The sequence below is a fragment of the Megascapheus bottae genome, chromosome 16, assembly GCF_031878675.1.
Source record: "Megascapheus bottae isolate mThoBot1 chromosome 16, mThoBot2.hap1, whole genome shotgun sequence".
In the NCBI taxonomy this organism is placed as follows: domain Eukaryota; kingdom Metazoa; phylum Chordata; class Mammalia; order Rodentia; family Geomyidae; genus Megascapheus; species Megascapheus bottae.
The window spans coordinates 34535075-34549920 of NC_143524.1; the positions used below are offsets into that span (position 1 = coordinate 34535075).

The 14846-nt window shown below is 41.6% G+C and overlaps 1 protein-coding gene and 1 long non-coding RNA gene across 5 annotated transcripts in view; one reads left to right on the top strand and one right to left on the bottom strand.

The window, feature by feature from the left end:
- Pde3b (phosphodiesterase 3B) overlaps window positions 1–13562 on the bottom strand; it is a 99723-nt gene extending 86161 nt beyond the window's left edge. Inside the window, exon 1 of one of the 4 annotated variants that reach the window (XM_090348101.1) lies at window positions 12166–13557. In XM_090348101.1, coding sequence (XP_090204227.1) covers window positions 12166–13176 — 1011 coding nt within the window. In that variant the 5' untranslated portion in view covers window positions 13177–13557. Of the gene's footprint in view, window positions 1–12165 lie in introns of all 4 variants that reach the window. The other 3 variants (XM_090348100.1, XM_090348099.1, XM_090348102.1) reach the window with 3 other exon arrangements.
- A 204-nt stretch (window positions 13563–13766) lies between these two features.
- The window catches only part of LOC150053145 (uncharacterized), a 39373-nt gene continuing 38293 nt past the window's right edge, over window positions 13767–14846 (top strand). Inside the window, exon 1 of the long non-coding RNA XR_016538074.1 lies at window positions 13767–13909. This is a non-coding gene — a long non-coding RNA (uncharacterized LOC150053145). The remainder of the gene's footprint in view (window positions 13910–14846) is intronic.

Consider the following 14846-nt stretch of genomic DNA (forward strand, 5'->3'; position numbering starts at 1 on the left):
ATTCCTCAGTAGTACATACACAGAAAAAGCCAGAAGTGGTGCTGTAGCTCAAGTGGTGGAGCTCTAGCCTTGATAAAGCCCAAGAACAGTGTGCAGACACTGGGTTCAAGCCCTGGGACTAGCAAAAACAATTTAATAAATGTGTAAAATATGTCAGTATTACTAGAGGCTTTTTTTTTTGAGTACACTACTAGGATATGGAGTCAAGAACATCACACTTGATCGACATGCACTCTTCTTCTAAGCCATGCCTCCAGCCCTTCTATGCACTTGTTATTTTTGAGATAGGATCACATTTCCTGCCCAGACATGCATCTGGACCACAATCCTCACTTCCCATTGCAGTGGCGATAATAGGTACATCCCATTGCACCCAGCTGTTGGTTAAGAAAGTAGTCTCATGAACTTTTCTGTCCAGGATGGCCTTAAACCACAATCACTTTATCTCAATCTATCCACCAAATACATAAGATTAAAGGCATGAGCCACTGGTGATTAGCTACACATGACTTCTATTTTCATGAGAGGCAATCTCTTTTCCTCAATCCAAGTTCTTCTATAAAGAAGACTTTTCCTAGCCAGGAGCCAGTGACTCAGGAGGCTGAAATCTGAAATCACTGTTCAAAGCCAGCCTCGACAGAAGTCTCCATGAGACTTAACCACTTAAAAACCAGAAGAGAAATACAGTGTTAGCCTTGAGCAAAAGAGAGTTCAAGCCCAACTGACCAAAAATAAATAAATAAATACATAAGATGAAGACTTTTCCTGAAATGCTTTTAGACTCTCTCTACCCATTTACTTATTTTTCTCCTAGAAGGGGGATTGCTTGAATGTTAGTTCAGACTAGCAAGCTTTTGCTCTTAGATGCTTACCTACTAACTGGAAGCACAAATGTTCTAATTCTCCTTCCATAAAATAAGAAAAGTGTTCCTGGCCCTAACTTATAATCAGGTTGAAACTACCTAGATCAGCATTCAGATTTAGAAGTAGAAAATATCTCCACAAATAAGCCATGTCCTCTGTCACCTTTATCAAGAATAAAGAATGGTATTTAAATCTCGAATCTATCACCTTTCCTCCAATTTAAAACTTAGTCAATTATCCATTCTGGAATTTTCCATTTCATATTTTTGGGCCATAAGTAACCAAAAACATACGTTATGGTTTGAATATAAAATGTCCCCCGACGGGGTCATGGGCCAAACAAGGGTCCTCAGGTGTTGGCACTATTTGGGGAAGTTATACAAACTTTAAGAGGCAGATAGAATGGGAAGAAGTGAGTCACTTGGGACATGTTTCTGAAGTTTACACCTGCTCCCTTGCCCCCTCCTTCCTCCCAGCTTGAAGTAACGTCTCTTTTCTCTACTGAAGCTTGTCTCCATATTATCCTGCCTCACTGTGGATCAACAGAACAAGAATTGTGAATATTCTTGTATAGTGTATGACTGTAAAATAAATCGACCATCTGAAGAAATGGCTCCTTAAAATATCAAAAATAGGCCGGGAGTTTGGCCTAGAGGTAGAGTGCTTGTCTAGCATGCACAAAGACCTGGGTTCGATTTCTCAGTACCACATGCATAGAAAAAAGCTGGAAGTGGTGCTGAGGCTCAAGTGGTAGAGCTCTAGCCTTGAGAAAGTCCAAGGACAGGGCTCAGGCCCTGAGCTCAAGCCCAGGACTGGCAAAAAAAAAACAAAATCAAAAATAAAATTATCATGCTATTCAACAATTCCACATATGGGTACAGTCCCTGAAGAACTGAAGACAGGAATTCAAACACCCATGCTCATCACAGAAAATTATTATTCATAACAGCCAAAAAGTAAATGAAATTCAAGTGTTTATCAATAAATGAACAGGTAAAATGTAGCATCTACTTCTACTGGAATATTATGTGCATATTTTACAGCATATGTACACACACATATACACATATTATATATAATTTATGTATATTTCATATACATGTGAAAGCCCTCTTGTGATTACATATTCTTGGGAGAGATTTATTTAGTCCCTCCTTACTCTACACTTATCACGTATCCTTACAACACAGGAAATAGCCCTTTACACTTTACTACATTCCTCACTTTGGACATCCTTAGGCTTTGTCTTTTGAACACAAACCTAACAAAAGTAAATATTCAAGGTCTCTAAAGATGGTCAAAACTCAAAATTAAAGATGACTTTAATGTCTACTAATCTGTCAGACTTCCTACTTACATATTTGGGGCACACTAAGATGTGTCCCCTACATAAATTCCACTGACCACAAAGTATTACATACATAGGCAAATATTCTATCCCAAGCACTACATGTCCAGGCTTAAGATTTTCTCTTCTTATCTGCAATAGAGCAAAATCTTGATACATAAGGCCATATAATGTGAAGCTAATTGAAAGGACCTCCAGGATATTGAAACAAAAGCCATATAATGAATAATTGTTGTCCTTAATGTACTATATTGTCTCTCATCTCCTTTGCTATCCCTTGGTTATCTCATATTGGTATAGTATCTCACTTTGTTATCTGATATATTGAATTTATTTGTATTTGGATATTTGAAATTTGATAGGGAAGGGGGGAAAACTAAGACGGGAGGGGGAGGTGGGGGGGGGGAAATGGGTACCAAGACATGTGAAAGGGTATCAATGTATGCGAATTAATGCACCTTCTATCTGGCAAATATCATGTAACCCTTTTACTAATTACAATAAAAAAAATTTAAAAAAAAGATTTTCTCTTCTTTTCTTTTGTGTCAATTCAGCAATTACTCTGAATCAATTTTGAAGATTTACTGGAGACTTATTCTGTACTGAAAATAGCACTTAGTGTATTGCTACTTTTGAAAACTAGCTAAGTGCTTTTGAATGTATTCATCTTAGTCTCTAAGTGCAAAATAAGACCTAATACGTAAGTTTACCGGACGACTGAGACTAACAACGAGAACTAAAAATATTTCTTTTCTGTCTGGGTATCATGGCGGTTCATACTTATAATCCTAGCTCCTTAGGAGGCTGAAGTCTGAGGACTGTGGTTCAAAGCCAGCCTAGGCAAGAAAGTTCATAAGACTGATCTCCAGTTAATCACCAAAGAGCTAGAAGTGGAGCTCTAGCTGAAGTAGTAGAACACTAGCCTTGAGATTAAAAAAAAAACTCAGGGACAATGCCCAAGCCCTGAGTTCAAGCTCTAGGATTGGATACATACATACATACATACATACATACATACATACATACATACACACACACACATGCATAATACATACGTATACAAAAGTGTATCTTATCCTGAAATATATTGCTTTCATTACCTGTATTAATTTTACCATGGATATTGACATTTCTGGTGGATAATAAAAGCATTTTGTCCTGTTACTTATATTGATTGGTGACTGAATGGTGGAATGTGCTTAATTTGAGAAGTATTTACCTACATACATACGTAAGGAAAGAAAAGATGATACTAGACTAACTTTGGAAACTTGTTCGTAAAGTCACAGAAGTGAATATTTTGTTTATATCGTATATTAACCACACAAAGATTTCATTGAGACATTTCCATGTAAGTGTATAAAGTACTTTTAATCATATTTACCCTTTTCTCTTATTCCCCTTCTCTATACCTACCCTCTTCTTTGCGTACCTGCACTGGGTTTTCAACTAAGGGCCCCTCAAGTTTTTGCTTGACTTTTCCTCTCAAGTTTCATCTTACCCTTATTAGATAATTTTAATAGGTTTCATTTTTTAATAAATTCAAATCATATGCACCTACTTACTATCCTCTTTCCCCTCTCCCCCTCCAATCAGTTTCTCTCACAAAATGATTGCCCTTTTATATTCATGTCAAGTGTTTTTTTTTTTAGGGCCACATTACACCTATGACAGAGTACATGTTTGTCTATGAATCTGACTTACTTCTCTTAGCATGATGACTTTCAGTTCCATCCATTCTTCTTTTCAAGGAGAATGTATATACACACAAGTTTAAGAAGTAACTGAGAACCACAGGGAGAAACTTATAAGTCCACCAGCAGAGTAAGATTGTTTAATACCTAGTTATTGATGAGTCAAGAAGATTTCTTTTTGAAGTTAAAGAAGGCTCGATGTGGGATCACAACCCTCAATCCCAGCTATGTGGTAGGTAGAGATGGAAGGATCTCAGTTCAAAGTGCCAGCCAAAAAGCAAGAGATTCTACTTGAAAGATAAACTAAAGCAAGAAAGGGATGGAGATATGGGCTCAAGTAATAGAGAGCTAACTAGGTGGTCTCCATTATAAAAAAAAAAAAAAGCAAAAACAAAAACAAAAAAACCCACAGGATTCACCAAACTTAATTCAGGATTCTCTGATTTCTGAGGGAAAAAAAATCTGTCTGCTCACCTCTTCCAAAGTTCTACTGACTACTTACTTTCCTTGGCCCATGGTTACCTTACAATGTCAAGCAAGGCAAAGCAGGTTAAGAGAGCCCTTCTCATACTGCATAACTACCATCCCACTCTTCCACTATCATTTCTTTTTCTCTGGCCTCCCATTTTTTTAAGGACCCTTGTGATTACACTGGATTCATTTAATCTCCTATCTCAATATCCTTTACTTAATCCCATCTGGGAATCCCTATTACTATAAGGGATTAACAAATTTAAGAATTAGAATAAGATATCTTGGAATGCCATTACTCTACCTGTCATACATAGGAAAGTTTAATATGAGCACATCTTGAAACCTAGTAATCCTATTTCTACACAGATGCATTCACCAGAGGACATTTATAAATTTTATTACAGAGGCTTTATACACAATAGCAAACAACTGGAAAACATCTCAGGAGTCTATAAGCAATTAGAACAAATAAGTTTCATACAATGTTCACACAATAAAATATTATCCAGCATTGAAAAATAAATTATGACTATCCACATCAATATGAATTTCAGTCAAGCAAATAGAGGAAAAAGTAGTTACATCAGAAGGCATGTAGTATTTCTATTTCTATTTATCCATAGTTCAAAATCAGGTAGCACTAATAACATTATTTATAAATACATTCATAAAGTGTTAGAAAAAATAAATGATCAAAAACTCAAGAGCTGTTACCATGATGCAGTAAAAGATGTGAGAGATATTGATGGAGGTCTTCAAAGGAAAATAAGTAGTAAGCATGCAATTTTTTCCTTAGTTATTTTTTCCCTTAAATCATATAAAATATTACAGGTGGCCAGGCCCTGGTAGCTTACATCTGTGATCCTAATCCAGTTGAATTTCCATAGGCTCAGATGGGGAAATAAATTTTGGAGCCAGTCTGGGCAGAAAAGTTCATGAGACTTTTCTCCAAAACCACCAGCAAAAATAGGCTGCAGCTGTGGCTCAAGTGGTAGAGCACCAGCTGAGCAAGCAAGTCAGCAAACTCGAGGCCCTAAGTTCAAAACTCCAATACTCCCTAAATACTGGATAGATGGATACAGGTAGATAAGATGAATCATATAACTAGATAGATATATACATATGTATACATAATAAACACATGTGTAAACAATATTTTATGTATTTATGCTCATCCAAAATTTAAACTCTAATTATATACATTTAAATGTGTGAAATGTAACTTTTATGAAATAAAAGGAGCAGTCAAACAGTAAGCTATAGCTGCTGGAGGTGAAAAAGCCTATAAAGACAGTACCTCCTGGAAAAATCAATGCTACAGAAAAAGTTCTAGATTCCTCAAGTTCTAAAAGCAATCTCCTAAAAACCACCTAAATAAGTTTAGATTAGTTTCTAAATAAGAATATGAATGCCAAGCCAATGTTTAAAAAATCAAGAAATAATGTTCGACAAGAAATGTACTCACTACCTAACATATATGACTATAACCCCTCTGTACATCACCCTGACAATAAAATTAAATTTTATAAAACAAAATAAAATAAACATTCCAAGAAATCTTTAAAAAATTAGAACTACGATGGGCCCAGGAGTTTGGTCTAGTGGTAGAGTGCTTGCCCAGCATGCAGGAAGAACCAGGTTCTATTCCTTGGTACCACATACACAGAAAAAAGCTGGAAGTGGTGCTCAGGCTCAAGTGGTAGAGCTCTAGCCTTGAGGAAGTCCAAGGACAGTGCTCAGGCCCTGACCTCAAGCCCAGTACTGGCAAAAAAAAAAAAAAAATTAGAACAAAGAAAGAAAGAAAAAAAGAAAGAACTTTCCAGGAAAAAAAAAAAACAGCCATCTTCAAGCTTTAAATAACACAGTTGTTTGTTTTGTTTGAACAGAATACTTTCAGGAAAAGAAGGCAATGGTTAGTTCATTTCAGCTTTTCCTATTCTTTTACTCTCTTCTCCTTCCTCAACATACATTATATGGCTGGCTCCAGATGGCAGGTGATTTTGGGTCTAGTAGAATCCTGATATGTTATCCTGAATTTACCATACTAGATATGAAGTTTTTCTTCAAGGTCATCATTAAGAACTATATTGAAGGGCCGGGAGTTTGCCCTAGTGGTAGAGTGCTTGCCTAGCATGCACGAATACCCGGGTTCTATTCCTCAGTACCACATACATAGAAAAAAGCTGGAAGTGGTGCTGAGGCTCAAGTGGTAGAGCTCTAGTCTTGTGAAAGTCCAAGGACAGGGCTCAGGCCCTGAGCTCAAGCCCAGGACTGGCAAAAAAAACAAAAAACAAAAAAAAAACACTATATTGACCCAGGTGCTGATTGCTCATGCCTGTGATCCTAGTTACTTAGGAGGCTAAGATCAGAGGATCATATTTTGAAGCTAACTTTGGCAGAAAAGTCTAAGAGATTTTATTTCCAGTTAAAAAAAACTGAAAGTAGAAATGTGCCTCAAGTGGTAAAATACTAGCCTTGAACAAAAAAGCACAGCAACAGCACTCAAGACGCTTTTAGTTCAAGTCCTCACAAGAGTGCGCACACACACACACACACACACACACACACACACACACAAATCTACATGAAGTCTCTCCTGACCCCCTGTCCTCTCTCTCCCTCTCCTCAGCCCCATCACTACCCCACCTCCTTTACCCAAGCCTTTGGTCACCTAAGTAGAAATACCTGGAAAATATATAAGCACAATTTCAAAAAGCTATGACTGAAGACTCTATGTTCTTTATAAAAAATACAAGCAAACTATAAGTCAGGATCTAGCTTCTAGATTTTTTTTTTACCATTACACCATAACCATGGACCCCAATATTTTTATTTCTCTGGGATCCAAATGTCTTTAAGTAAATTTCAATTAAATCTGATACTTTTTATATAAACATTCATATTAAAATAAGTTTTTGAAAATGTACAGGTTCTACCAGCTTTGGAGGGCTGTAGAAAGACAAGAAAATGGTTTGACTTGGTAGTAATTCAAAGAAAAAAGGGAAAAGAGAATGACAGAAGAGCCAACCATGGGGAAGACGGAGGCTGAAAACAAAATTGCCTTACATTCAGGGCATGAAAGCAAAATTACATGAATGTTACTAATTGGTTACTAATAAAATTTTCATATCACACATTGCCTTTACCTCACATGATTTGTCAATTTTTACTCCTAAGAAGGCAGCTCTATTACTATGCAACTTTGTTCTCCACTTACATATTATTGTGAATATTAGTTAACTGTCCAGACTTGTAACTTTATGTGTTCCTTAAAGGGGATTTTTCAGACAGTAGGAATGGAAAAAGACAAAAGCAATAACAAGTTCAGTAACAGTAAGTAGCCCTCAAATAGCTAGAACCAAGAACAGATGCAGGGAGCAGCGATCCATCGTCCTAAAATGCTTCTTTAAAAAAAAAAAAAAAAGGATTCAGGCACCAATGGCTCACACCTGTTATCCTAGCTACTCAGGACACAGAGATCTGCAGATTGTGGTTCAAAGCCAGTCCAGGCCAAACTCAGCCCCGAGCAAAAAAGCTAAAGGAGAAGACTACCTCAGGTTCAAGTGTCAGTACTGGTACAGAAAATAAAAGGGGAAAAAAAAATTAAGAAAAGATTTTAAAGCACTTGAAAGCAATATTCAAAGATATGAAGTCTATCCTGTGGACAATAAAAGCTATGAATATTTTTTAAATGAGAATTTAAAAAATATTTTGAAAGGTAACTCTGAAGGTAGAGTATACAATAGTTATAATAGAGAGCATAAATTGCTATGTAAGGCTACCATTAGTATAAAGAAAAGTATCACATGAGCCAGGCACCAGTGGCTCATATCTGTAATCCTAGGTACTTACGATCCTGAGCTCTAGGAATGTCTGTGAGACTTTTTCAGTTAATCACTGAAAAGCTGAAAGTGGAGCTGTGCCTCAAGTGGTAGAGCAGGAGCCTTCAGCAAAAACCTGAGGTCCTGAGTTCAACCTCCAGGACAGGCACAAAAACAAACAAACAAATAAATAAATAAATGCATGAAATTGGAATAATACATGCACTGAAGCCATAAAATAAATTTCAAAAAAGCCTACAATATCACTAATGTAATTCAATGTGGTATGTCTTGGAATTTGCTTTGGGGAGGGATGTATAAATCATCACACTTTAAAATTTCCTTCTTTAAAGTCATCACACTGCAAATGTATACTTTTTCAAATAAAATTAACACTTTAATATTTATGGGCCTGAAGGCCACAGAATTTTTAAATATTTACCTAACAATTTAGAAAGTACTTGGCATTTTAGGTATAGAAAAATATGTCACAGACTGACTTACACCTTTCTAAAGCTCATATTTACCTAATTACTCACAAAACGATGTGGCTGAAAACTACCTATAGAATATACACTTAAAATGACATAAAAATATAGCTACCTCAATTTCAACCAAAGCTTTATGTAAACAACATATGGTTTTCAATGTCTTCCAGCTGACCCCTAGCAGACTTCAAATTCAAACTTCATGTTTCTTTCTATTAACCCACCAAAAAACACAGTCAGCAGTAATCAAATTTAAATTTAAATCCCCAAATGTTTTCTTTTAAGATTCTGAGTTAGGGAGGGAAATGGGGACCAAGACATGAGAAAGGGTATCAATGTTTGTGAAGTAATGCACCTTCTATCTGGTGAAAATAATGTAACCCTTCTATTAATTACAATAAAAAATATATGAAAAAAAAGATTCTGAGTTAGGAACTGATATATAGGTAATATTTAAATCAAATATTATATAGAGTTGTGTTAAGTAAAATCTTTTTTAATATATAACATCCCAAAAGTTGAACATTACTTGAAATCTATTTTTGCATAATTAAAAACATTTCATTAATGGGAATTTTCAAATGGTTTTCAAAGATGATAATAAAAACATTTTAGCTTCTAAAATAAGTTGAAGTATAGTAATCATATCATCACAAAAATGAATCCATATTTCTCAAAGAAAGACTTGTCTAGGCAAAAAAAAAAAAAAAAAACCCAGAATATTTTACCAACCATTATACCCTGAAAAATATTGGTCAGGAATATCCAACTTTCATATTAAAATTAAACGTAAAGAATTACTAATTTGTGAGCTCACTGATTTTTATTTACACCTTATGAAAATGTAAACTGAAATTCATTTTAGAATTGGTAAGTATTACAGAATCCATCTACTGGTATCCCCCAGTTTATAAGAAAATAAAAAATGTTCACTGACATTTCTAAGGTTAAATAAGATTTGACACCTAATTCTCTGCCCATGACTCCAGGACATTTCCACCTAGGACAAATTCCACCCAAATTCTTTTTTATATTTCTTTCTGTCACTACTGGGTTAACATTTTCTTTTTGAAAAAATTCCCAGTGGTGGCATTCTGTGGTGTTAAGCATGTAATAACCATACATAAACCCCTGAAGAATATTTCAATATATTTTAAAACCACCAAAACGTTTCTTCTCAGAGTAGAAAAGTGAATGATAAAGTCGGACGTGGTGGCTCACACCTGTAATCCTACCTACTCAGGAGTATGAGATCAGAGGATCAAGATTCAAAGCGAGCCGGGGCACTAAAGTCCATGAGACTCTTACCTCCAATTAGCTACTAGAAAACCAGAAGTGGCACTGTGGCTCAAGGGTAGGGTGGTAGCCTTGAGCTGAAGAGCTCAGGAACAGCACCCAGGCCTAGAGTTCAAGCCCTACGGAGGGGGGGGGGGGACAGAAAAGGAAAGTGAAGAGTTTTCTGTGCTAAGAAAATATGCTTTCCTAAGGCTAGGGGAGTTTGACCTAGTAGTAGAGTGCTTGCCTAGTTTGCATGAACCCCTGGGTTCAATTTCTTGGTACCACATATACAGAAAAAGCTAGAAATGGTGCTGTGGCTCAAGTGGTAGAGTGCTAGCCCTGAGCTGAAGAGCTCAGGGACAGCACCCAGACCTAGAATTCAAGCCACACCACCGACAAGAAAAAAAGCAAGAAAAGAAAATATGCTCTCCTTAAAAGCACAAATTTTATTTTCCCTCAGTACAGATCATAAGAACGCACCTAGCTAAAGGTTATAAAGATTGTTGTAATGAAAAGAGAACCACAGTAGGATTGCAAGACAAGAAGTTTTTAAACCAGTCACAATGGGGGGGGGGGGGGGGGGGGGGGGGGGGGGGGGGGGCTGGCCTTGAGATCACAATTAGTCAGGAGGCAGAGGTAGGAAGATCACCATTCAAGGCAAGACCTTAGCTCAAGACTATCTGAAAAACAAAGCAAGTTGTAGACTTGCTTTGTTGAATCCCTGAATCTACAGTTGGAATGGGAGGAAGGAATCTAGAAAAAAGTTTTCAATTTAAAACATACACACACAGTAATAAATTACAATTAAAATGCATTAAATAGTAACGTCGCATTCAGGAAAACTGTTTACAAATGTGGTTAAACTGCTAAAAGACTATCTCAGTGTTAATGCAATCTATTTATTCACATATACTCAAGTCAAATATTATTCCATTCTACGAGAATTGCTACTATTTTACTGTATAATGAATTCTCAAAAAGTTTTTCACTTAATACCCATTTTCCTGGGCATTGTTGATTACTGTCTAAAGAACAAGTCGTAACTTTTTTTTCAAGCACTTCACCAATTATAGATGCGAGTGCCTTGGATGAAGTAAAGAAACTTCCATTTCCAGTATTTGGGATCTAGGTGTAAAAGACATGACTAATCTATAAAATCTAAAAACCAAGATATAAACTATTATTTAGAACTTCTACATTTACCCATTGCATTGTGCAGAACACAGCACTGAGAAATGAGAAAATTAATCAAACCCTAATAGTACCACATTCTAGACCTAATGAAGCTGAATTGCCTCAAAAAGCCTCACTTCCCTCAACTCTAAACTGAGGTAATGTCACCAAATGTAATCTCTGTGAGGACTTAAAACAATATATGTAAAACATTTTGCAATTAACTTCTCATCTAACAGTAATGAGAGGCTTGATGATGCAAAACAGATAGACTTCCTAAAACTATACACATATAAAGCTGATTACCTGATAATTCCAATTTCTCTTTAAAAAAAAAAAAGGCTATGACAGCCTACAAGGGGAAAAAAAAATGGAGATGTTTTGGGCATCTTTCCGGGCATGGCTAAGTTTAAAGGTTGAATTGCTAAAACATTCTCCTAATTATGCAACAACTACACAAGACCATTTAAGAAATTGTACTCGCCAATACTGCTGTCTTTTCCCCTAGATAAGTCTCAGTTTCCAGAGATCATTTCTGTTCTTGGTCTTTTCAATTATCATCAGTAATAAAGAAACCTCACTGCTCAAAAATTCATACTCAATTGTTTCAAAGGCAGGACATCAACACCTTAACAGCAGACACCAGAAAATTCTACATGAGACAATGTCCAAGTGGAAAGCGTCAAAGTAGCAAAGCACCAATAATTCATCTCATTCTTCTGAGAACTCATCTACAGCAAAAAGCGAGGCTTTAAAAAGTGCAACCAGATTGTGGTGAGCTATTTCATTTCAACTTAGGTTTCTTAAGGTAATTGTGTCTGCCTTTTTGACAAGCTTCCAGTATTTTCCAAAAGCTTTCCACAACAGTACATAGATTCCTCCCCCTGCAAGCTGGACAGCCTTCAAATGCTCTGATGCACCTGGGTGGGGGGGCGGGTAATGAACCGAGATCCTCGTCTCCCCCCTCCTCCTCCCCCAACCCACTCACGTCCTCCCCAGACCCAGCATACGGGGGGTCACCCTACCTGTTCTTTGGAGATACAAGGCAGAGACGGTCTCCTGAACATTTTGCCACTGCCGTAGTAAGAGGCCGGGCTTTCTCCCAGGGACACGCAGCTGGACCTCCGGCGGGGTCTGATCACAGGCACTTTATCCTCCGCAGCAGCACTCGACAGGCGGGGATGCTGCGGGACTTCCCTGATGTAAAAGAAGTGATCCAAGCCCAGAGCTAGCAGGCAACCGACGGCCCCGACCAGGCCGGAGAGCAGCGGCCTGAGCCCGGCGGGCAGCGCCCCGAGGCTGGCGAACGACACCCACCAGACGCAGCAGGCGAACAGCAGCACCAGGATGCTGTGTCCGAGCCTCCCGGGGTGCGCGAGCGTCAGCAGACCCACGCAGCTCAGCACCAGGACCAGCCTGCCCGCCGGGGGCGTGTGCGGGGCGGCCGCCGCCGCCGCGTCCCCCCACGGCCAAGCCCCCCACTGCCACGCCAGGAAATCCCCCAGGTAACAGCAGGCGGGCAGCGCCAGCAGCCACCAGGAGCCGCCGCCGCCGCCGCCGGAGCCCGGCGCCCGCTGGGTCCGCGTCAGGAAGCAGGTGAGGAAGAAGAAGGCACAGGCGATGCTGAAGAGCGGGCTGAGGCAGAGCGAGCACACGCTCAGCAGCGTCCGCAGCCTCGCCACCCCGGCCGCCCAGCTTCGGGGCCCCGCGCCCGGCGGCAGCAGCAACAGCAGCAGCAGCAGCAGCAGTAGCGCCAGGACAAAGGCGGCCAGGGCGCCCAGTGAGCGGCCCGCCGGGGCCGACGGGGAGCCGCGCCGCGGCGGCGGGCGGGAGGTCGGCGGCGGCGGCTCCACGTTGCAGAAGCGGTAGAGGTGGAAGAAGAAGCCGCGCGGAGGGTCCTGGCGCAGCGGGCTCACGCAGCCCTTCACGTAGCCGTTCCTCAGGCTCTCCGGGGGCGAGCCGGCCCCGTCCGGCGGCGGCGGCGGCGAAGGCGGCGGGCACCGCATGGCTCTCCCGTCTCGCTCGTCTTTCTTCATGGCTCCGGGTCTAGGCGGGGAGGCCTCCGGGCGGCCGCGGGACTCGGCGAGCCCCGTTTCAGATCTCAGCCGACTTTCCCCCTCACGCCGTGTCCCCGCGTTCGAGGCTCCGAGCGCGCGTCAGAGCTGCGCCCGCCACCACCGCCCGGGATCCCCACCGCCGCACGGGCTGCGGAGCGGCGGCGACCGCGGCATGCTGCTGCTGCTGCGCTGCTGCTGCTGCTGCTGCTGCTGCAGAAAGGGGCCGAAGGGGTTGCGCTCCCGGCCGGCGGAGGCCGCCGCCTCCTCCTCCTGTTCCCGCGGGCACCTCTAGGGACTGGAGGCTCCGGTCGCCTCCCAGCTCCCGCGCGGGCTGCAACAGTTAGCGCACCGCCCCAGCCTGGTCCGTTGAGCGCGCGAGCGGGCGGCGGGCGGGCGGACGGGCGCGCGCTCCTCCCCCTCCCCTCGGGGACTCCCGCCGGGAGCGCGCCCCACCCGCCTCCCGCGCGTGCATGAGCTCCGTCCCCGCGGACGCCCCGCGCCTCTGCTAGCCCGACGTGGAGGTGGTGGGGTCGGGGGGCGGGGGGGGGGGCGGTCGGGGGCGGCCGACTCCCGACCCCGCCGGCTGAGCGCGCCCCAGGTTAGCAGCAGTCGGAAGACCCGGCAGTGACTGGCAAGGACGGACCCTGTCATCTGCGGGTGGAAGGGCGAGTCCGCCATCCTGGAACCCCGAGAGCACAGTTTTTCTTGGAGGGTAAGTGACAGACATCCCGAGCCCAGCCCAAGCTCCTTCAGGTCCACTACTGAGAGATCTCAGGAGAGAAGGTATTGGTGTCCCTCCACCCCGCCACACACACACACACACACACACACACACACACACACGCGCGCGCGCGCGCGCGCACACACGCGCACACACACACACAGTGGGCGCTGGGACTGTGCGAGCCGAGCCATGACCCACTGGAGGGGCAGCCACCACCACCGAGGAGGACCTGGAGAAATCCGTCACTGTCCTCAACAGCAACTTGGATTGTTGAGCCAGGATCCTCATAATGCCTCCGAAGAGTGAGTGTGTGTGTGTGTGTGTGTGTGTGTGTGTGTGTGTGTGTGTGTGTGTGTGTGCACTGCACTAAGGCAGTATCTATAGTATGTAGAAGATTTTCTTCACCCAGCCAATCCTCAGTGTTATACCCTTGCCACATAATGCACTGATTCACATCCTGGATCTCCAACACAGCATGCATGTCCTATCATAAATGTCCTTTCCAGAGATTTTTTTTTTTTTTAGCAGTAATAGCAAGTCTTAGAGAGGAGGTGTGGGAGGGGAGTCCTCATCAGTGGTCCTCCCCCCTCCAAGACCACTCGATTAGGGGAACTAGCAACATTAGAAAACAGGGACTTAAAAATGGGAAGAAAAGAACTTTGCTGTTCCAAAGGGACTGTTCTGGAATCTAACCAATCATAACTGCCTTAGAGGGAGAACTGTGTTTCCCTCCACAGAAACTCTCCCTTCAACTTCATGACAAGCCTGCATTTCTCAAAGAGCTAATTCCACATTTTTCCAGGGAGATGAGAAACATTACTGTGTGGTAAAGCCCACAAACAGGCCTATTTTTCACCAATTAATCTCTGCCCACAGCCATGAACTAAAGCAGATCATTTTCATGTATGGTCATGGTTCACAAACA